Source organism: Abramis brama (genome assembly GCF_963993115.1).
Source record: "Abramis brama genome assembly, chromosome: 12".
NCBI lineage: Eukaryota > Metazoa > Chordata > Actinopteri > Cypriniformes > Leuciscidae > Abramis > Abramis brama.
This window is the reverse complement of record NC_139974.1, coordinates 24,460,763-24,483,875: the sequence shown is the minus strand read 5'-3', so window position 1 is coordinate 24,483,875 and position 23,113 is coordinate 24,460,763. Positions and strand designations below refer to the sequence as shown.

The 23,113-nt window shown below is 41.7% G+C and overlaps 1 protein-coding gene across 1 annotated transcript; it reads left to right on the top strand.

Annotated features, from left to right (window-relative positions):
- Positions 1 to 687: 687 nt before the first annotated feature.
- On the top strand, positions 688 to 22,975 carry LOC311093036 (uncharacterized protein; the record flags this gene model as incomplete). The annotated part of the gene is made up of 10 exons (XM_084130113.1): positions 688 to 965; positions 1,886 to 3,986; positions 4,665 to 4,859; positions 5,103 to 5,165; positions 5,966 to 6,117; positions 16,286 to 16,374; positions 17,059 to 17,773; positions 20,458 to 20,596; positions 20,737 to 20,924; positions 22,946 to 22,975. The coding sequence occupies exons 2-10, from the start codon at positions 2,786 to 2,788 to the stop codon at positions 22,973 to 22,975; spliced, it is 2,772 nt and encodes a 923-aa protein (XP_083986239.1). The 5' UTR covers positions 688 to 965; positions 1,886 to 2,785.
- Positions 22,976 to 23,113: the final 138 nt, after the last annotated feature.

The following is a 23,113-nucleotide window of genomic DNA, read 5'->3' as shown; positions in this document are numbered from 1 at the left end:
CCTGGTTTGAACACATCAATGCGATCCTTCGTGTCACACCCAACGACCACCGGGGCCGCCGTTGATGAAAACTGCCCAACAGAAATCGATCCAGGAGCACGTGTCGTTCCCACGGCCGTGCAACAAGCTGACGAGCAGCCCCCGCCAGCCACGGAGACGCCAACAACTCCCAACCCCTCGCCGCGTGCACAGCCAGGGCAGAGAGCCGGACCAAGGCCGCCGCCAACCACACCCGCCGCCACCACGGACCCGCCCCCAAACCGCTCAGGACCAGACGGGGGAAGCACGGACAGCGGGGGCACCAAACCAGGAGACAGCACACCACCTACCGCCGGCCCAAGGTGAGCGCAGGCCGTCGTCAACACAGCCAGCGGAAACAGAAGCCCCAACGATGGCGAGTGAGTTTGGTTAGTGGGACTGTCAAAACCGGGACGCTGGGGGCTGTTTGGAGAAGAAGCCGATAGTGTGGTACTCGAAGCTGGTAGCTGTGGTCCAGGATTGAGTTCTATATCACCGGCAAGTAGCAGTACAATTAACAGTTCAACTTCTGCATAGTTGCGCTTGCTCTTCTTCTCGTGCGTCTTTGAGGCAATCGCAGCATGTCCATTGTTAAGCAGTTTTGTATAGAGAACAATATTGTCACATTCTCTTTGAACTCTTTGTAAATAATTTTGTCTCACACAAATCACAAGTATTGTGGACACATACAATACTGAAAACCAGCGTGCTATAAATGGTTTAGACGGTTTAGGTAAAGGGTGCACAGCACCTGCCAACCTGTGCGCACCTACCGCCGCCATTTTTCAATATTAGCTTATTGCTTATTTGATATTTTGAAACCATTGGGAACCTGGGAAACTTGGTCACAGGGTGAAGATGGAGCCATACAGAACCGAAAGTGCAGGCAGGACGACATCTGACCAAGGCACAGCCTGTGGGACGAGGGAGCCGGGTGGAGTCATAAGGTAATGTGAATGGTGCTTATGTACCAAGGAAACCCACCACTAGGACATTCAGATCATAACGTCATCCTTCTCCTTCCAAAATATAGACGTATGCTAAAAAGGACAAATCTGTTCTCCAGCAGGTCAGTCATGGACTAAAGACTCAATTGAAAACCTGTTCAAAACCAGACTGTTTTGAGAGCACAGATTGGGATTAGTTTTATAATGATTTAATCGTTGCAATGATGATCATGAGTCTTTGAATGACACGATTACCAGTTACATAATGTTTTGTGCAGAGGAGGTGGTTCAAACAAAAAAAAATTTTACTCACAATTTGATAATACTGCAGGTGCTGTGAATATTGATACTCTGACAGAATCTGAACCTATGAGAATAGAGGTAGGGGAGGTAATCAAAGGGCTCCACAGAATTAAGACAAATAAGGCTAATAGTCCAGGTGGCCTTAAGGACATTTTTCTAAAAGAGTGTGCAAAACAACTTGGGCATGTATGTACAAGGCTGTTTCAGGTCTTTTTAGATGATGGTTTTGTGCCAATAGCATGGAAAAATATGATTGTTATCCCAGTACCTAAAACACCTCATGCCTCAGAGCTCCTAAAGACCTTTAATCAATTGCCCTTACATCTGTTCTCTGCATGGAGCGCAAATTATGCAAAGAACTGTTAGCACAAATTAATGACTCTGAAGATCCATTACAATTTGCTTATATGACCAATCAGAGCACGGTGGATGCCTCCCTGACCTTAGTACATAAGGCCAAGCACCATTTAGATACAGTTAAAATAATGCTCATGTCAGATTGCTTTTTATGGATGTTACGTTCCACGTGTGTTTTGTCTTGTTTTCACTGGTCTGCGCACGCTAGTATACTTTGCACGTGTTGATTGTTTGTACTCATTATCTCTCTCTGTTTCTAGCTCGCTCTCGGCTCGCAGGCTGCTGTGACTGGCCTAGCGGGACGTCACTCATCATTGGGGCGGCGTCCGGGAGCCAATCAAAGTTGTCCAGCTGGGTTCAAAGGGATGGCGTGCTCATTCATGCGGTCTCTCTCTCTCTCTGAAGCGACCACGAGCTTGTGTAGCGGTTTGAGTTATCTAAAATGTGAATTGAGATCCATATAGTGAAGTCTTGCTCTTTGTAGTGGAATGAGTTATATAGTGAAGTCTTGCTCTTTGTAGTGGAATGAGTTGTGTGCTTTGTGCTCGGTTTATCTGTACCTCTAGTACTTGTTATGTTTCAATCTTCGAGATAATAGCTTCGATGTGTGTCTTAATTCAATGTTATGGGGTCCTGTAACACGGCTCTTTGGGAAAGAGAACGACAGGTCAGTATGCCGCGGTATACATAATGCCCGTAGTGTTGTTTATTTGTTAGATACACTAGGTTAGGAGTGAGCGCCACTCTGTGTATGTTTTGTTTTAGTAGCTAGTTTATTTACTTTTTTGGTTCTCTTCCCTTTTATTTCTTTTTGTTCAATTTATATCTTTAACATTGTACATAGCGCACTTCATTATTATTGAGAACTGGGTCTAGTGGCTTCAGCTTTGTGTCAATAAAAATCCAGTTTGTCTCTAAGTTGAGTCTGTCATGTGTCTTTTCCACTTTATTCAGCCATCAGCAGTGATAATAAAATAAGTGTTGCGAAACATCTCCTAGACCTTAAAAGATCGTAACATTTAATGGAGGCTCGTCCGGGATATTAATGATAATATTCATATTTTTCCCGAGTTATTATTACTGCTGATGTGAGTGGTGGAATGAACATGTTCAGTACTTTTCTTGTAGAGTGGTAATGTTCGCGAGGCAGTGATTAGCGGATGGGCTGGCTGATTATATGGTTAGTGATTCTGATAGGAGTAAGTATGGCTGATTTTGATTTAGGCACGTTTGTTAATGCACCTACGGAGGAGCAATTTAGTAAGTGTAGGAAAGAGGATCTGCTGCGTATCGCTGCTCATTATCAGATTGCTGTGTCGAAGCAGCGGCTTAAAAGAGAGATTAGGTTTACTGTGTCTCAGAGGTTGGCTGAATTGGGTGTTCTGGCGCTGCCTGCGGTGGTCGGTGAAGGTTCTCTTGGTGCCGACGGTCGCCCTGGAGAGGAGGAGCTGGGTGGAATGGCTGAGGTGGAGGGGTCTGAGGCCAAAGCTGTTCTGCCGCCCTTTGATCCTTTTTCTCCAGCCTCGGGTGAGTCTGGAAGTGATGCGCGACTTAAAGTCCGCTTAGCGCGAGTTCAAATGGAAGCGCGCGAACGGGCAGAAGACCGTCGGGCTGAGATGGAATTCCGACTTGAAGTCCGCAGACTCGAAATTGAGGCGGAGACGCAGGTGAAGCTGCGTGAACTTGAGTTGAGTGCAGGCAAGGTGACACCTGTTCCAGTTACGCAACCCGTACAGCCCGCTGGTGCTGGCTTGGGGGGGACCACCTTTGAGGTCAGTAAACATATTTCTCTTGTGCCGCAGTTTCGAGAAACAGAAGTCGATTCCTATTTTAGTGTGTTTGAGCGGATTGCATCCACACTGCATTGGCCTAAAGAGGTTTGGCCGTTGCTGTTACAGTGCAAGTTAACCGGTAAAGCTCAAGATGTATGCGCTACGTTGTCCTTAGCGGATAGCGTGAATTATGAAGTAGTGAAAGCTGCGATTTTGCGTGCATATGAGCTGGTACCCGAAGCTTATAGGCAGCGTTTTAGGAGTCATAAGAAAAATTCCAGTCAGACCTTTGTTGAATTTGCGAGGGAGAAGGGCATTTTGTTTGATAAATGGTGCGCATCTAGTAAAGTAAGTGATTTTAAAGACGTGCGTGAGTTAATTCTTTTAGAAGAATTTAAGAATTGTATACCTGAGCGCGTTGTCGTTTACTTGAATGAACAAAAAGTAACGTCTTTATCTCAAGCCTCTGTTCTGGCAGATGAATTTTCATTGACGCATAAAAATATGTTTGCTTCTGCGCGTTTTGAGAAAGCTGCTAATCAAGTGAGCTCGAGTAGTCCGTTTCGAAAATCAAAGGAGGATCGAGAATGTTTTTATTGTCACAAATCTGGCCATTTAATTGCCGATTGTATTGCGCTGAAACGAAAACAGTCGAGTTCTGTACCTAAGACTGCTGGTTTTGTAAAACGGATTGATTCTAAAAAAATTGAGTGTAACAAGCCTGATTCCAGTTACGTACCTTTTCTGATGGAAGGGTTAATTTCCGTTACGGGAAATTCTGAGGAACGGATAAGAGTTCAGATGCTCCGTGATACTGGAGCCATGCAGTCCTTTATTAGTGCAGATGTACTGCCGTTTTCGGAGAAAACTTTTTGTGGCAGTCATGTTCTAGTACAGGGCATAGAGATGGGTCTCGTTCAAGTTCCGTTGCATCAGATTCACTTAGAATCAGAACTATGCACGGGTTTTGTGAAAGTAGCTGTCCGTGAACGTTTACCTGTGAGTGGGGTACAACTTAATTTAGGCAATGATTTAGCCGGTGGAAAAATCATGCCTTTGCTGGAAGTCCTTGACAATCCAGTTGCGCTCGAACAACCTGATGAGTTATCACAGTCATATCCGGAAACATTTTCAACTTGTGTAGTGACGCGGGCTCAAGCTCGTAAGACGGATGCTGATGATTTGGCTACATCTTTTATCGCACCTGTTTTTATCAATGATGTTATACCTGACGAAATTAAAACTGTTGAAAATTCGCATGTTCCAGATACTCCGAGTGTAAAGCTGCGCGTGACGCGCGAGAGACTTATTGTTGCTCAAAAACAGGATAAAAGTCTTCAAAAGTGCTTTGCTGCTGTTGTGTCCACAGAGAAAGCTCAAGAGAGAAAAGCTGCATATTTCGTTGAGGACGATTTATTGATGCGTAAATGGTGTTCGGATATTGCAGATGATGCTGAATGGAGTAATGTGTATCAGATCGTGATTCCCTCATGTTACCGACAACAAGTTTTGTCTCTAGCTCACGATCATGATTTATCAGGACATTTAGGGATTAAGAAGACGTATCACCGAATTTTAAGACACTTCTTTTGGCCTAGAATAAAAGCTGATGTTACACAATTTTGCCGCACTTGTCGCGTATGTCAGATTACTGGCAAACCAAATCAGGTGATTCCGTGTGCTCCTCTTGTTCCTATTCCGGTAGTAGGAGAGCCGTTTGAACATGTTATTGTTGATTGTGTTGGTCCGGTGCCTAAGTCTAAAACTGGTAACCAATTCCTATTGACAGTGATGTGTACTGCAACTAGATTTCCTGAGGCGATCCCATTGAGAAGAATCACGGCACCTGTCGTAACTAGAGCGCTTGTGAAGTTTTTTTCTACGTTTGGTTTACCAAAAATTGTGCAGACAGATCAAGGCACTAATTTTCTGTCGAAAATCTTTACTCAAGTGTTGTCTAGTTTAAATGTTTCCCACAGAATCGCAAGTGCCTATCACGCTGAAAGCCAGGGGGCACTTGAACGTTTCCATCAAACGTTAAAGTCAATGCTTAGAAAGTACTGTATGGAAACAGGAAAAGAGTGGGATGAGGGTGTACCATTACTTTTATTTGCCATCAGAGAAGCAGTTCAGGAAAGTCTCGGATTCAGTCCGGCTGAACTAGTATTCGGACACACTGTCAGAGGACCTTTGAAAATGCTCAAAGAGAGTCTGTTGTCTGTTGAGTCTAGCCCGAAAATGAACGTGCTGGATTATGTGAGTAAGTTCCGTGAGCGCTTGCATCAAGCCTGTTCCGTGGCAAGAGAGTCACTTGAAGTGGCTCAGGGCAAGATGAAGGGTCACTAAAGCGTACCTTTAATAAGGGTGATCAAGTGTTGGTGTTGCTGCATATGGTAGGGTCTGCTTTATCAGCACGGTTTTCTGGACCATACGAGGTGGTAAGAAAGCTTAGTACTACAGATTATGTAATCGGAACTCCAGATAGAAAAAGGAAAACTCGAGTGTGTCACGTGAATATGTTAAAGACTTTTTACAATAGAGAAGCTGTTCAGAATGTGTCACTTGCAGAAGAAATCGTTGCTCCTGTGTCATCTCTTGTGTCATCTCCTGTGTCATCTCCTGTGTTCACTTGTGCTGCTGTCGAGATTACTGATCCGGAGGATGATGGAGTCGTTCTTCGTCACACTCATCAACAATGTGCTCGACTTAAGAACTCTGAGGTATTATCTGATCTTACATCTCATGTATCTCATTTATCTGAGCAACAAGCTTGTGATATTATGCAGTTGATTGATGATTTTCCTGCTTTATTTAACGATGTACCTTCTCGCACTACAGTTTTGGAGCACGACATTAATGTGGGTGATGCTGCTCCGATTAAACAGCATGCGTACCGCGTAAATGCAGCAAAAAGAGATGTGATGCGAAATGAGGTTGAGTATCTAGTAGAGCATGGATTTGCTCAGTTCAGCTGTAGTCCTTGGAGTTCTCCATGCTTATTAGTGCCGAAGAGCGATGGCACAGCGCGATTTTGTACTGATTACCGAAAAATCAATGCGGTGACTGTGCCCGACTGTTTCCCTTTACCGCGCATGGAAGATTGCGTTGACAATCTCGGTTCAGCCCGTTATGTCAGTAAGTTAGACTTAAAGGGCTACTGGCAAGTTCCTCTTACGAGTCGTGCTTCTGACATTTCTGCATTTGTTACTCCTGATAGTTTTCTTCAGTACTCAGTAATGGCTTTCGGCATGCGTAACGCTCCGGACACTTTTCAGCGGCTTATTAACATCGTGTTGTCTGGGGTACCTAAGTGCAATGCATATTTAGATGACTTAGTAGTTTACTCGACCGATTGGCTAGAACACATTTCGTCATTGCGAACAGTTTTCGAGCGTTTGGAGAAAGCCTCGTTGACTTTAAATTTAGCCAAATGTGAGTTTGGGCAGGCCACTATTACGTATCTCGGGAAGGAAGTCGGTCAAGGGGAGGTGCGCCCGTTAGAAGCAAAAGTTACGGCTATAGCTGAGTTCCCTGCTCCAACCACTCGACGAGAGCTCCGTCGATTCTTAGGGATGGCTGGCTATTATCGTGGCTTTTGTAAAAAAAATTAGACGATTGCACATCCATTAACTGTGCTTCTTAGTCCATCTCGTACGTTTTTATGGTCTGAGGATTGTCAACATGCTTTTAATACGATCAAGGATCTTTTGTGTAATGCACCTGTTTTAGCCGCACCGAACTGTGACTTTGCTTTTAAACTCGATGTAGATGCGAGTTCTGTTGGTGCTGGAGCTGTGTTGATTCAGACAGGTGACGATGGAATTGATCATCCGGTCTGTTATTTTTCACGGAAGTTCAACAAACATCAGTTGAATTATTCGACGATCGAGAAGGAGGCATTTGCACTTTTAATGGCACTTCAATATTTTGACGTGTATGTCGGATTGAGTAACATTCCGGTCACCGTGTTTACCGACCATAATCCTTTAGTTTTTTTATCACGCATGTATAATCAGAATCAGCGTTTGATGCGCTGGTCTCTGATTGTACAAGGTTACAACTTGGTAATTAAGCATAAGAAAGGTGTTGAGAATGTCATCGCCGACGCACTGTCTAGAGTTGCCCATGGTGTCATTTGAGCGTTTGTATTTGAACAACTATGTGTTTGAGACATTCCATATAGTTGATTCTTAAGGGGGGAAGTGTTACGTTCCACGTGTGTTTTGTCTAGTTTTCACTGGTCTGCGCACGCTAGTATACTTTGCACGTGTTGATTGTTTGTACTCATTATCTCTCTCTGTTTCTAGCTCGCTCTCGGCTCGCAGGCTGCTGTGACTGGCCTAGCGGGACGTCACTCATCATTGGGGCGGCGTCCGTGAGCCAATCAGAGTTGTCCAGCTGGGTTCAAAGGGATGGCGTGCTCATTCATGCGGTCTCTCTCTCTCTCTGAAGCGACCACGAGCTTGTGTAGCGGTTTGAGTTATCTAAAATGTGAATTGAGATCCATATAGTGAAGTCTTGCTCTTTGTAGTGGAATGAGTTATATAGTGAAGTCTTGCTCTTTGTAGTGGAATGAGTTGTGTGCTTTGTGCTCGGTTTATCTGTACCTCTAGTACTTGTTATGTTTCAATCTTCAAGATAATAGCTTCGATGTGTGTCTTAATTCAATGTTATGGGGTCCTGTAACACGGCTCTTTGGGAAAGAGAACGACAGGTCAGTATGCCGCGGTATACATAATGCCCGTAGTGTTGTTTATTTGTTAGATACACTAGGTTAGGAGTGAGCGCCACTCTGTGTATGTTTTGTTTTAGTAGCTAGTTTATTTAGGTGCCGGATGCACCGAAGATTTCGGTTTTCTTTCTACCTTTTTCTTTGGTTAGGTTTAGGTTTAGTATAAGGATTGTTTTGTTATATTCTGTTCTTTCTTTTGGCGCCACTTTTTTGGTTCTCTTCCCTTTTATTTCTTTTTGTTCAATTTATATCTTTAACATTGTACATAGCACACTTCATTATTATTGAGAACTGGGTCTAGTGGCTTCGGCTTTGTGTCAATAAAAATCCAGTTTGTCTCTAAGTTGAGTCTGTCATGTGTCTTTTCCACTTTATTCAGCCATCAGCAGTGATAATAAAATAAGTGTTGCGAAACATCTCCTAGACCTTAAAAGATCGTAACAATGGATTTTACATCAGCATTTAATACTAGATTTAGATATTTCTTAAATTCAGGGATACCACAGGGATTTGTATTATCACCTCTGCTTTTCTCTGTTTATACTAACGATCTTCAATGTAACTGTTACAGCAACTGCTACCCTGGAGGCTGACTAGGGCGTGGCCTACTTGGAGCAGGAAGCCGGTTTGGGCTGCCAGGGCGGTACCGGCAGTTCAGGGGTCCATGGCGGATCCGGCAGTATGGGCTGCCATGGCGGTGCCAGCAGCTCCGGGGATATGCCCTATGTTACAAATCAGACAAAATCACTATATTGTATAAGTCGTTTGAACTACGTTATAATGACCATTAATGTCTTTTAACATATGTTTCATATATTAGTATGTAACCGAAGCTATAGATTGTGAAATAAAATTTTTTTTTTTAGCTAGCTTACATATACAATTCAATTACTATACAATAGCTGTATATCTTTCTGTATAGCTGTGTGTACTGTGAAAAGCGCTATACAAATAAATATATTACTTAATGGTACACTGCTAGTGTCATGCGTGGGATTGGAGATGGAGGCAGACGAATAACTACCACAAAATCAAAGATTTAATTTCCAGAAGGCAAAATACAACAAATGGTACTACACAGAGAGCGTATGCTCAAACATTGACCGACGAACACTGAATCAAGAACAGGAACTTAAATACACAGATGATTACCACACTGATGACAAAACAACAGGTGAAGAACATAATGATGATGGGTTAATTAACTGAACACAGGTGCTAGAACTAAACTAATAATGTTGAAGATAACAATGAACTCAACAGGTGAAGACAGTGATGAAGACGCACTAAACAGTGAAGTAGATGAAGAACCTGTTATGATCCGGCTGGGGATTGAACTCGGGTCTCCGACGTGTGTGTGTGTGTCCTTGATGCTGACCACTCCACCACTGGAAGAGGTTGAACCCAAGTGCAGAGGAATGTGAAAACAATGAAATCTCAAAAGTCTGGGTTTTATCTTTGGCTCTTTACTTCAGAGAAAAAAAGCAAACTCAAACAACTCCCCTTGGGAGGCAATACAAAAAAGGGTAATCCAAAACAGAAGAGATATCCTTAAACATGCATCCAGAAACATATATCCAAGAGTCCACAAAAGGAAAAAAAAAAAACATAGAATCCAAGTTCAAAAACAGAAGGCAGGAAAAATCTCAAACCCAAAGAATCCTTGAGAATGACAATGCTTAGACCAACATCAGGACTGAACAAGAACAAAAAGACAGTGGGGCCTTAAATAGGGTTTGTCATTAGAAGTAATTCAACACAGGTGAGGGCATGACTTACAACAATTTAACAAAGGAGAATTAATCTGGGTTGAAATAACGCCATCTAGTGGTAAAGTCAAGGGGCTTCAGACAAAACATTACAGAACCAACAGAAAAGTCCAAGAAAACGTGAAAAACATCTCCAAGGCGTGACAGCTAGACTACTTGTTTAAAATCTTTTTACCAACTGCTTTTATCTTATTTTGTACTGTACAACATATAGCAGCGGGATTTAGCTTTAGGCCTACATAGAAGTGGGATATAGCATGCTACATAAAGCTACCACAAAAGCTAAAACAGCTCATGTTGGCTACAAGTTATCGTGAGAACAGCTACTATCAGGCATTCTACTGGGTTCCTAAGGTGGGACTCATCTCTACAGTGGGACTCATCTCTTCACCAAAGCGGCGGCCATCTTGGCACGAGACTCGGCAGCAGCAGCATCTTGAGTATATTAAAAGTCTTGTACAATGGTTTGATAACAGTCATCTACAATTGAACATTGAGAAGGAATGGGTACATCTGGCCTCCCACATGAACAAGTCATTATAAAAGGTTTAAAGGTACAGCAAGTTTCAAATTTTAAATATTTAGTTACAATTATTGATGAAAAATGTGGACCATATACATAAGTAAACAAGACAGCATTTAGGAAGTTAAGAAATTTTAGTATTGATAGGAGGATCCTTACTACTGTTTACAGATCGATGATTTAAAGTATTTTAACATATAATATCGTTTTGTGGTATGGCAATTTAATAATGAAACAAAAAAAAATTAATTAATACGAGCAATTAACGAAGCAAATAAGATCACCAGCCAAAAACATTGTACATTGCAATAGCCGTTTTCACATTTTATGGAGAAAAAGGCAACAGCAGTATATTCAGACCAGACCCATCCCCTCCACTCCTGCTTTAAAGCCCTTCCTTCGGGGCGCAGGCTGCGTATACCGTTGGCTAAAAAGAACATTTATAAAAGATAATTTGTTCCACTGGTGGTGACTGTTTTAAATCAAATCTAACCCTAACCCTTAAAATGAATAGTACACTCACCAAATTAAAGGTGCTATAAGCGATGACGGGGGACGTAATTTCTTGTTGACATTCGCATTGTTGTCAAACAAAACGGAGGCTAGCTAGACCCTCCCTCCTCCTCATCCCGTCTCCTCCCTCCTCCCCTCCCTTCCGGCATAAAGGAAAGTCAAAGTAGTCACTACAAACAAAGTTAAGTTTTACTGATACTTCATTCAATGTGTAATGTCACCAAGTTAGATAAATGCTTTTATATATTGCAGAACAGAATGCAGAAAAAGAGAAACATTATCTTAAAATCATTTCACCACCTGAGGTTATAACTATTATACAAGGACGCAATAATAGCAAGATAACGTTAGCTTTGCGTTTCCCAGTGAGCATAAACAATGGAATCCCTTCTGCCAGTGGAGTTCTCGCCACCTTTCGAAGGTTTTTCCGATGTAAATTCGGTACTTCGCGTGTTCCTTATCCTTGTCCCTCTTCTTTGCAATTTGTTCATCAAAACGTCGTCTCTTTGGTCGTGTGTTGGCCATAATTCAAACTTCCCTCTTCATGCTTCTCTCTCCTCCACACCCCCTTCATGTGTACGTGCACTAACCCCCCAAACCCCACCCTCAAATACTGCTTGTCGGTTATTGGCTGGAACACTGTTTGTTGTGTTTCGTGGTGCGGGTGAGCCCAGTTTGTTTTTGTTGCCGTTTGTGGAGCCTGTGGTGTCTAGTAAGACTGCATTTTTTTTACAGTGTGTTCAGGGGACAGGCAGCGAGCGGATAGTGAGGAGATGTTTGCTGTATGTGACAAAAAATAGTTTGGCCTAAAAAATGCGTGGCATCGCTTAGAGCACCTTTAATAATTAGTCAAAGAGATATGGTCCCACTTTATATGAAGTGTCTTTAACTACAGTGTACTAACATTTAAGTTAACCACTTGATACAATGCACTTATTGTGTACATACATGTTTTTATATTGTGCTTGAATGAAAAAAAAGTACCTGCATGTAATTACAGCTGTAATTAATTTATGTAATTGCATCTATAATTACACAGTTGATGAAACTAACCCTTGGAAGGCCGGGTGGCTTGAATGCTTGAATTCTGGCTGACTTGCTGACGTCTGGAGTGCCGGCTGACTTGAGAATGTCTGGAGTGCTGGCTGAGAGACAGGCATCTGGAGTTCTGACTTAGAGACGGATGTCTTGAATGCTGGCTGACTTGCTAAAGTCTGGAGTGCTGGCTGACTAGAAGATGTCTGAAGGGCCGATTTCGGAAGACCTAATGAAACAAAAATTGTCATGCCCTTCACTTGCTCACTTCCCTCCATCTCGTTCACTCGGATGTACATCATTGCTTACGTTGCATGAGTGCTCACTACTGGCGGAACTTTTGCAATAGGCTGAATTGGTACGTGCTAAGCCCTTGATCACTTAGAATCCACTATGAGGTTGATTTATTTTTTTTATTTTTTTCCATACGAAATTGTTTAATGCAGCATTCTATATGTAGATAGGTGTGTTTGAGTTGTTTATTATTATTATTATTTTTTAAATAATTAATATATCATAGAGTTGTTTGTGGTGGGGTAAATTAAACACAATATGCGTTGACGTCACAATTGTGTTGCATTGTGGTATATGGAGCTACCTGAAGTGTACATATGAAGTAAACTCGCTCCCTCTGTCAAAATCGAGGGAGTGAGGGTCTGTCCATATACAGTAAACTTCCCTCGTCCACTTCACAAAGTGGAATGCACTTTAAAATGGTGACAGGGATTCCCCCGAGGGGAAGTGCTTAGGGAAGTTTGCTTGTACTTGTCTAAAAGTAGACTGGAATGCAGCCCATGGCCATGACGAGGGAGCTTAGATGTAGAAATATGTTTAGAAACGCATATTTCTAAAATGGCTGTAGCCATCATGGACAGTGCTGTAGTTACTATAGAATCAGGGATTGTTGGATCCTTCTGCGCTATTATCTCCTGTCTGAGCTTTGGGGCTTGAACAAGCTTCTTGCTGAGCTCTGGGGAGTTAATGGGTTCCTGGCTGAGCTTTCAACTGTAATGTTTTTTATGCTCGCATGAGGTGGTTTTTCAGGCAGTTCGAAAAAGGAATATTTCGCAAAACTGCAATGGAACAGTTTTTGCACATTTACAGTCACCTGGCGTAGATGACTTGGTGTGTTTGAACAGAAAATGAGACAGAGTTCTTCAATAAACTCATAAAAGACAACAAAAGAATATTGGATTCTAAACCTCTAAGAAATGCCACAATCAGGACCTGAAAGTAGACCTGAAAGATGAGAGAGAAACACCCAGAAACATGTGCTGTCACAAGTATAAGGGGTTTTCCTTTCCATTAATGTTTAGAAAACACACCTACAACTAAATAATGGCTAGTGCGGTGGCTGAAATATACATAAACCTACCAACATAATTTGCCATAATTGTTGGAATGGCTTATCGCAAGAGGAACAAATTACGTTTCAGTCGCATAACATCGGTTAATGGAAATGTCATTTCGCAATAGTTTTTTATCGACATTTAGAAAATATCGCAAAAGTTTTGCGCAAATCTGTAATGGAAACGTGGCTAGTGTCATCTAGTCCATCTTGGAAGCAGTTGTTAAGGATACAATCATCCCACGCCGTCGGGTAACACTACTCGAAGAATTCATCCACATACACCTCTGTCTTCCTGCCATTTTGATATATTGTGCAGAGGAGAGCCTCGGGTTCAAGAAAAACTCCAGTGGAGTCCGTTTTAATTTGGTCTGGTCTTCTGTCACAATTAGAAGAGAAGACAGCAGATTCAAAGATACAGGTTCTTTATTGAAACGTGCAAACACAAGGAATTAATCAGGAAAGCCAACAGTTTCAGAGAAAGTCACTCAGTCACCACTTAGCTGGAAATTGAAAGTCTCTTTGTCCTTTGCAAGTATGGATGAATAAAGATTGTCATTGCAAGGAAGATGATAATGATCGCAAAGGTTAACCCTCTGGGGTCTAAGGTGTTTTTGGGGTCCTTGAGATGTTCTGACATGCCCTGACATTTGTGCTTTTTTCAGTTGCTTATAAACATATTAATGGCAAAAAAAAATTACACTCTATTTAGCACAAACAGGGCTACCATAATATGTGAGCAACAAGAATGTACATGTTTGCATTTTTGAGAGAATAATGTTTATGCATGGTTATTGAAAAAACTAAAAACTAAAGTTTCTGAAATAAGGCCACAAAACACATACTAAATATGTGTCAATAAGACTTTTGACTGATGGACTAATTGACTAATGTTGTCGCCTAGAGTTTTTTCTTCAAAATGATGTGAAAATCACCCTGCCTTATCATTCACATAACACAATACATTGATTTAAATTTTGCAAAGCACTTTCTGTTTGGAAAGGCAATATTCGAGTGGGCGTCAACGATCCAATGACACCATCATGCATATTTAGTGGTTCGCACCTGAGGAGACAATGGGGCCCGCATACTTAATGAGCCATTCATTCAGGTGTGTCACCTATAGCCACAAGAAAGAATGCAAGAGCAACAGTTGGAAGCATCTCAATTTTTTTTTTTTTTTTTTTTTTCACAATTTGTGCTTGCAAATTGGCCTATAATATCCAAGGAAAACATGTCTAGTAATTGTGCAGTTAATTCTCATACTGTATTTTCAGTTTTGGAATATTTATCCTCTCCCCAAATTTGTCACTAATAAAACACAATAAAAATTATTTAAAGAAAAGGCTTATATTTACCTTTTAATAGTTTGTTTACATCTACCTTGTAAATATATTTTTTTTATTAAAAAGGTTACAATTACAACAACAATTCAAGTGTAATCTTTCTTTGTAAAGTATACATTTTATCATACATATTTCAAAGTTAAGGATTTGATTGATTATTTGATTACTTTATTTTTGACAAAACATACTATATTTAACATATGAGCAAAAATTGGCAAACAAAAGCTTATTTGAGGTGGCAGATATTTTACAGTAAAAATGTATAATCTATCCTAAACTAATCAACGAAATGTTGTCTTTTATATGTCTGTAACATAGGTCTTTCGTTTTTATTATAAGAAATATAAATGTTAATTTGCAGTTTAATACGTTGCTTATACAAATACATTTTATTTCAACATATTTCAGTCGATTTTTACTCAGTATAGCAATACAGTTTGCTAAAAGCGAAACATTCATTCACACACAGAAACGCCTGTAACGTTTTTATGAAATATTAGGGCATATAAATGTTAATTTGCAGTTTAATATGTTGCTTATACAAATAGCCTACATTTTATTTCAACATATTTCAGTCGATTTTTTCTCATCTCAGTATAGCAATACAGTTTGCTAAAACATCATCATTCATTCACACACAGAACATTTAAACTGTCTTTTTGTGAGCTGTGGTAAACAGCGCACATCTCTGCCGTTCATTCATTCACAAACAGAAACGCAATTCACTTGAGAAGGAAAAAAAACTTACTTCAGTTGATATGGGGGCGTTCACAGGTTTGCGTGGATTGCCTCAGTCATTTGCGTTTGAATAGCGCGCGCTCTCCGTGGGCGGAGTCACATTAAAAATAATTAGATGAGATGAGAACGACTGACATCTCGCTCTTTTCTTACATGAACTGAGAATATTTGTTTTTTATATAAATTACTTCATTTAAAAGAAGAGAATTCAAGCTTCATGCCTGTGTGTCTGTATGTCTGTTTGACTGAGTATTCGCTGAGTTATTGTTGATTTTCGGACGCGTTTCAGAATGGACTTAACTGACAGAGAGAAGGCAGAACTCGCTTCGTGTTTATTTTTCTTTATTTGGCAAAAAGCACAACACTTTGTTTTTATTGTGAGTATACACAAAAATAATACACATTTAACAGGATCGATTGATGTATGAAACTGGTTTGTAAGATCAAAGTCAACAGAGTATTTTGACTCGGGTGGGTGACGTGACATGGCAGTTTTGCTGTCTTCAGTGTCAAACATGTATGAATACAAAATATATTTGCCAAAAACATTCTCAATATTGTGCAGAACATTATGCTTTATGTGAACATATTCAACATTAAAACAGTTCATCACTCATTTTTTCAGAATTTTCAACCAAACATAACAAAACTCATATGGTGTGACTGTCCGGCACTTGTTTCTCAAAGTGAGAACTAGAATAAAACAAAAAAAAAATAAATGCAAAAATTCTCAAAAAAATACAGAAAAATGATACAGATGTCTATTTGTGAGCCTACTCTTTTCAAAGTCCAAGCATAATGTTTTGAGTCAGTTCTAATCAAAAAGATTGTGTCACACAAATCAAAATCATATGATGTGACACTATTTTGGGATATTTGAACAGGCAACTGTTTTGACACCCTTGGGAAGGAGAGGACCTTCTTCAGCAATGTTGTACAGAACTAGCAGTGTATTGCTACTGTTCAACCTGAGGTGAGTCATCATTTTTATTTTTACAATAAATCAGATCTTGTTGGCACTCTGACAAAAGTCCCACTTCCAGATGTCTTTTGGTGTGACACATTTTTTTATAAAAATGCAAAATAAATGTTATTATTTTGTCATAATTATATGTAAATCTATGCTGCTTTGTTATAGCTAGCATGTTGTTAGTATGCTAATGTGACAAAGTCCAATGTATGTTTTGTCCTTTTAAACATTTATTTGGGTCCATCATCACATACAAGCTGTAATTATCCACCATCGATTGTGTTTAGTTTAGTTTAGTTTTATTCAGTGATACAGATTTCTAGTTCATCAGACAGACACAGCAGACCCTTTCACAGAAATCTTGTCAAAAAGAAAGAAGAAAACTTATTTTGTCAACTTGAGGCAGATAATGATGACAAGTGCAGAGAGGACAAAGAGATACAGGGAGAGACTGAATTCAGACCTGCAAAGAGAGAGGAGTGGCTGAGGAAAAGAAAAGAAAAGTAAACAACAACTGTCTGTTTCCAGGCAGATTTCTTGAAGCCTGGCAATACATGATAGCTAAAATACATGATAGCTAAAATATCATCACTGTAGGCAGTGCAACTAAGAGGAACGCAGTTAGGAAATGAAGAGAATAAACAATGTTGAACAGCTGTTAAAATGTTCACACCATTCTGTTAACAGATATCAAGAAAAGAAACAGAAAGTGGAGATGCCTAAATTTAGAATCCAGACTCTCCCACTGTCAAGAAGAGAGAAGCTGAGGGAGATATGGAGAAATTCTCAAACAAAATATAGAGCCAAAAGAAGAAATTTAAATGCATTACTCAACATGACTCCCCCAGATAACTCCATCTATGATGGAGACATCCAGGTAGACCCAGGTCAAGTCCCAGGTCCTACATCACCACCACCAAGCCCACACACTGAAGAGATAAAGAAGCTGAATAAATCATTAAGGAGACTGAAGGATCAGAACAAAAGGCTCCAGAGAAAAGTCAGCAAAGAAAAGAAGAGGGCTGAGAAATATAGGAAACAAAGTGTGAGGCAAAACGTAACAAAACTAACAGTCAGAGAAAAATCCAACTTGCCAGCCAGGAAAAAGTTAAAAAATGAGAAAAAGGCTCAGGTGGAATCCTTCCTGCTGTTAGATGAAAATAGCACTGTGCTTCCTGGGAAGAAGGACACAGTAGGCAGGAAAGAGAAAAGACAAAGACGAGTGCTGACTTCCTCACTAAAGGACCTTCATAAGACCTACATGCAAAAATGTGAAAAAAAGCACCAGCTGTCCTACAGACAGCTCATAAGGTATAAACCTTTTTATGTCACAGAGGCTAGGTCCAGCGACCGCAACACATGTGCCTGCTGGGAACATGCGAACATCTCGCTCCTAATTGATGTTCTTTACAATATTAAAAAAATGTTTGTTTTATTGTTAAATATCAAATAAATCAATCAAATTTGAATATTGCCTTACAGCATTTAAGAGTGGTTAAATATTTCCTGCCATATGAGTGATCAGTACTCACCAATAAGTAGGATAATACATGGTTTGCATTGACACATGGCGACATTATCATATGGTGTGACACTATATCATTTGGTGTGACATTCCAAATTGTGAAAATAACATACCTTTATTAATTATAAAACCTGAAAATGTTCATGGAATACATAGAAAATAGTATCAGCAAGAGTCACAAATTTTTTTATAATTTTCTAGCAAGGTTTGTCACAATAAATAGAAAATATGTTGAAAGACCGACGGCATAGGTCTCACATTGAGCAATGTTTTAGAAAATAATACACAAATTTAATTAATTTTCACAAAACTATAATGGATCACAGTTTAGTTATGATAAATGACTTTGATAAAGTGAGTAACTTAAGAAAGGTATAATCCATTTTCAGTTTTTAAACAATTATTTTCATGTCACACCATATGACGATTGTACGCACTAATACAACAAATTGTCACATAAATTCTGATTCCAATTGAAAATTTTGAAACAACATATGAAGAGTTTGGTTCCAAAACGCGATGAACGCCATTTTTAAAAAAATTGAGTTCCTGCAAAAATCAGTATTGTATAGGGTCAGTATTGAAAAGTCAATTTGAAATTTTATGTAAAATGCGATATCCGCCGTGTTATTCTGTCATGTTTTCTCCCTTTCTTTCCAAACCGCGACAAACGCCAGTCTCCTTTCTCTGCAGAATGAGATAAATCCGCTCTCAACCAATCACAGCGCACCATTCCACGCACTGTAAACAGTAACGGCAGCGCTTTGAATACACCCGGCATCCTAGTTTTTCCTATCTACTTTGTACTTTTTGATCAACAATCAAACAAAATCTTTTATAATTTTGACGGCATTGATGAACCTGTGGTGGTTTCTGCGGTAGGGAAGAAACGTAAGCCATCGAAATCTAATCATTTACGTGAGGAGATTAAGAAGACGAGGCGCGGGAGGAGGAAAAATGCCGGCTATTGCTTGTTCTCACACGACAGCATCAAACTTCTGTCACGCTGACACGTTGAACCCAGGGGATCTTTTGAAAAACTTTCAGTTGTTTTACTCAAAGTCAACGAAAACCGAGCAGGACTAAGCCGTTTTACAGATGATCGCCGTCAAAAAAGTTCAGGAGGTATTTCCTAGCGATAGCTGATTGAATGTATTTTTAGTCCAGTGCCTGTAACGTTAATAAGATATTGATCGAGTTCAGGCTGTCATATGTGGATGGATCAACTTATTTTGTTGTGTATTTTCAACAGTTTCAATATGAAAAATAACTTTTATATTGATTCAATGGATTAATTGCATTTGGGGAAAAAAAGTGTTATGAATTTATTGCATTTTGGGGAAAAAATTATCAGTTTTTATAATAAATCTTTGAAAATCAAAATCTGGATTTGAATTTGTTTTGTTATTATAACCTAAATATGCTATGTGAAAGTTTGAAACAGAAAATAGCGTTTTTCATCTTGCCAAATTCTTGGTAAAGAAAACACATTTTTACTCAAATTAATCAAAATGGATTTATCGCGTTTTGGAACCAAACTCTTCATATGTTTCTATAAAGATGAGAGTTAGTAGAACAAAAGTCAACCATTTTTATGCCTGTTATTTGAAATTTTTGAAAAAACACTTTTTTTATGGTACATGTCACTGACCCACTCTCGTTTGAACTAATAGGAAAAAAACCGAGCAAATCACGCCGGCGTGATTGCCGACCTCAGAGGGTTAAGTATCCACAAGGCAGGTAAACAGTCAGGTATGTCCATACATACGGTAGAGAGTGACGAGATCAGACAATGTGAGAGTGTGGATAGCGTGCTTAAATGTTGTACTGCTGATGAGGGTGACTGATGGCAGGTATGGGTGATGATTGAGTATGTGCAGGTGGGAGCCAGGAGGGATACTGGGAAACGTAATGCTGCTGTGACTGGGCTAGTGACTGGAGATCGTGACATTCGCACATGGCACCACTCTGGGAGACATAGACAGACGCATAAAGATAAAGGTGTCTGTGTACTCCCAATTTTTGAAACAATTGCATCTATTTGCAACACTGCGGTCACCATGGAATAATTTCACAGTCTTTGTTATGTTTCCGAGCTTGAGCATCACAAACAATGTGCCATTGCATATTGTCACAGTGTCTGGTTTATGTTCTTTGGGTCACCACTAGATGTCCTCCTTCCTCACGGTGTCCAGCACACTCTTGAACTACATTCCCCATGATCCTTGTCTTTTCATTGCACTCAGCTGTCCCTTATCACTGATCATTGCACTCAGCCTGTTTCCCATTATCATTGTCATTTCCCTGTGTATTAATACCCTGCCTGTTTAGTGTTTGTTACGGAGTCCTTGTTGTATGTATCACGCCACTTCAGAGTTCTGTTCTTGTCTGTTTGTATTGTTCTTGTTGGATTGCTTCTTTGGTTTTGACCCCTGCCTGGACTGTTTGTGAGTAAGGATTTCCCTATTAAACATTTCATACTGCACCCGAGTGTGGATCGTGACAGAAGGACTCCGTCGTGTCAAGATCCAGCAGTATGTTTACCAGTGCCTCTTCCCCAGCCACCGAGCGGGAGAGGGGGCAAGGTTTTGAGGGGACCCGATTGGTCATTTTTCGCGGGACCCGTGGAGGCCGCAGTAGAGGAGGTGGATGAGAGAAAGACCAACACCACTCTCCACTCTGGCCCCTCTTCGACCCTGGGTTGGTGGTTTCCAGCCCAGTTCCAGTGGTCCCGAGGCCGGTGGTCCCGAGTCCGGTGGTCCCAGTTCCGGTGGTCCCAGTTCCGGTGGTCCCAGTTCCGGTGGTCCCAGTTCCGGTGGTCCCTGTTCCGGTGGTCCCAGTCTCTGAGGTCCCCGTGCAGTCTAAGATAGACTCAGTGACCGCGACCCTGGCCATTATGGCCACAGCCATGTGGTGTGTGTGGGCTACGCACACACTTGGGCCGGTGGTGTCGGTTCCTGGGCCGGTGGTGTCTGTTCCTGAGCCGGTGGTGCCAGTGCCAGTTCCTCAGCCGGTGGTGCCAGTGCCAGTGCCTGAGTCGGTGGTGCCAGTTCCAGTGCCTGAGTCGGTGGTGCCAGTGCCAGTGCCTGAGTCGGTGGTGCCAGTTCCAGTGCCTGAGTCGGTGGTGCCAGGGCCAGTGCCTGAGTCGGTGGAGCCAGTTCCAGTGCCAGTTCCGGTGGTGCCAGTTCCAGTGCCTGAGCCGTTGGTGCCAGTTCCAGTTCCTGAGCCGTTGGTGTCTGTTCCGGTTCCTGCGCCGTGGCCGCCCGAGGGGTCTTCACCGCCGTGGCCGCCCGAGGGGTCTTCACCGCCATGGCCGCCTGATGGACTGTTGTCTCTGCCCTGGCCGTCCAATGGACTGTTGACTCCGCCCTGGCCGCCCGAGGGAAAGTCTCCGCCCTGGCCGCCCGAGGGAAAGTCTCCGCCCTGGCCGCCCGAGGGAAAGTCGCCGCCCTGGCCGCCCGAGGGAAAGTCGCCGCCCTGGCCGCCCGAGGGAAAGTCTCCGCCCTGGCCGCCCGAGGGAAAGTCTCCGCCCCGGCCGCCGGATGGACTGTTCGCTTTGCCCCGGCCGCCCGATGGTCTGTTCGCTTCGCCCCGGCCGCCCGATGGACTGTTCGTTTCGCCCCGGCCACCGGATGGACTGTTTGCTTCGCCCTGTTTCCCCGATGTACTGTCTGTGTCACCCTGGCCCCCTTTGAGTCTGTTACCCCCTGTTTCTGTTTCCCTTCATGGACCTGGCCCCCCGTCCCTCCCCCTGATCCTCCACCGTGCCACCTCCCTCCTGAACTCTTGTTTTGTTCCGTGTCCTGTCTTGGAGTGTCTGGGAGCCACTCCGTAGAGGGGGGGTTATGTCACAGTGTCTGGTTTATGTTCTTTGGGTCACCACTAGATGTCCTCCTTCCTCACGGTGTCCAGCACACTCTTGAACTACATTCCCCATGATCCTTGTCTTTTCATTGCACTCAGCTGTCCCTTATCACTGATCATTGCACTCAGCCTGTTTCCCATTATCATTGTCATTTCCCTGTGTATTAATACCCTGCCTGTTTAGTGTTTGTTACGGAGTCCTTGTTGTATGTATCACGCCACTTCAGAGTTCTGTTCTTGTCTGTTTGTATTGTTCTTGTTGGATTGCTTCTTTGGTTTTGACCCCTGCCTGGACTGTTTGTGAGTAAGGATTTCCCTATTAAACATTTCATACTGCACCCTTGGATCTTTCCCTTCTTCCCGAGTGTGGATCGTGACAGATATCACAGAAGAGGTTACTAATGGATAAGTGAGTGAGAGAATGCAAACATTAAGTAGAAAGAGAGAGACATGACAAAAGGAGAGAAACACTTTGTGCCTTTTGTGCATCTCATCTCCATGTAATTCAGACTAGGTGATTGCAAAAATGAGTCATCAAGCTGGGTTTTTTTTTTTGTTTTTTTGTTTTTTTGTTGTTGTCGTTTTGTTTTTAAACTTTCATTATGAAACTTTCATCATTAACTCTTCACACTTTCAGCATTGAATTAGCATCCGAATATGCAATTATGCAAATCAGGTAGCACAAACACACCCACAATGATTTGGATGTTGCAAAACCTCATCTTGCAGGTCCCTTAAGAGTGCTAGTTTGCATAGGATGCAGCAGACTACCAAAATCTGGCTTACTTCACTGGGATTGTATAGCATCACTTCACTGCAGTAAACCAGGGCTCTCAAGTGTCACGCATTGAGCGTGACAGTCACCCATTTCGGTCTTTTGTCACACACTCCCGCCACACATTGTATTTCTTATGTGGAAAAACTATTTATAATATATTTAATATGCCACAGCGCCCAAAATTTCTTTGGCTGCGCCACTCTCACTATGGAACCGGCAGGAATCAAGCGCGTCTCCCCTGAAATTCTTAGTCGAGCCTGCCAATCAGCCAGTCAAAAAAAGAAAGGGGCTACACAATAGCCAATCAGAAAATAGCACTATTGTATCTGGGTAAGATTTAACGCAACAACCAATGAAAAAAAAGCATATCCTGGAATTGTTCACTTGAGCTGTGTCCCAATGTGAAGGCTGCATCCTCCAAAGGCCCAAGGGCGTAGATTTGGTTTGAACATTGGGGGGGTTGAAGTTTGGGTATGCCTCCTGATATTGTGATCATGGTATAAATATTGGGGGGGGTTGTAATGCATAGATTTAAATATTGGGGGGGTTATCTCCCCCCTAACCCCCCCACAAAC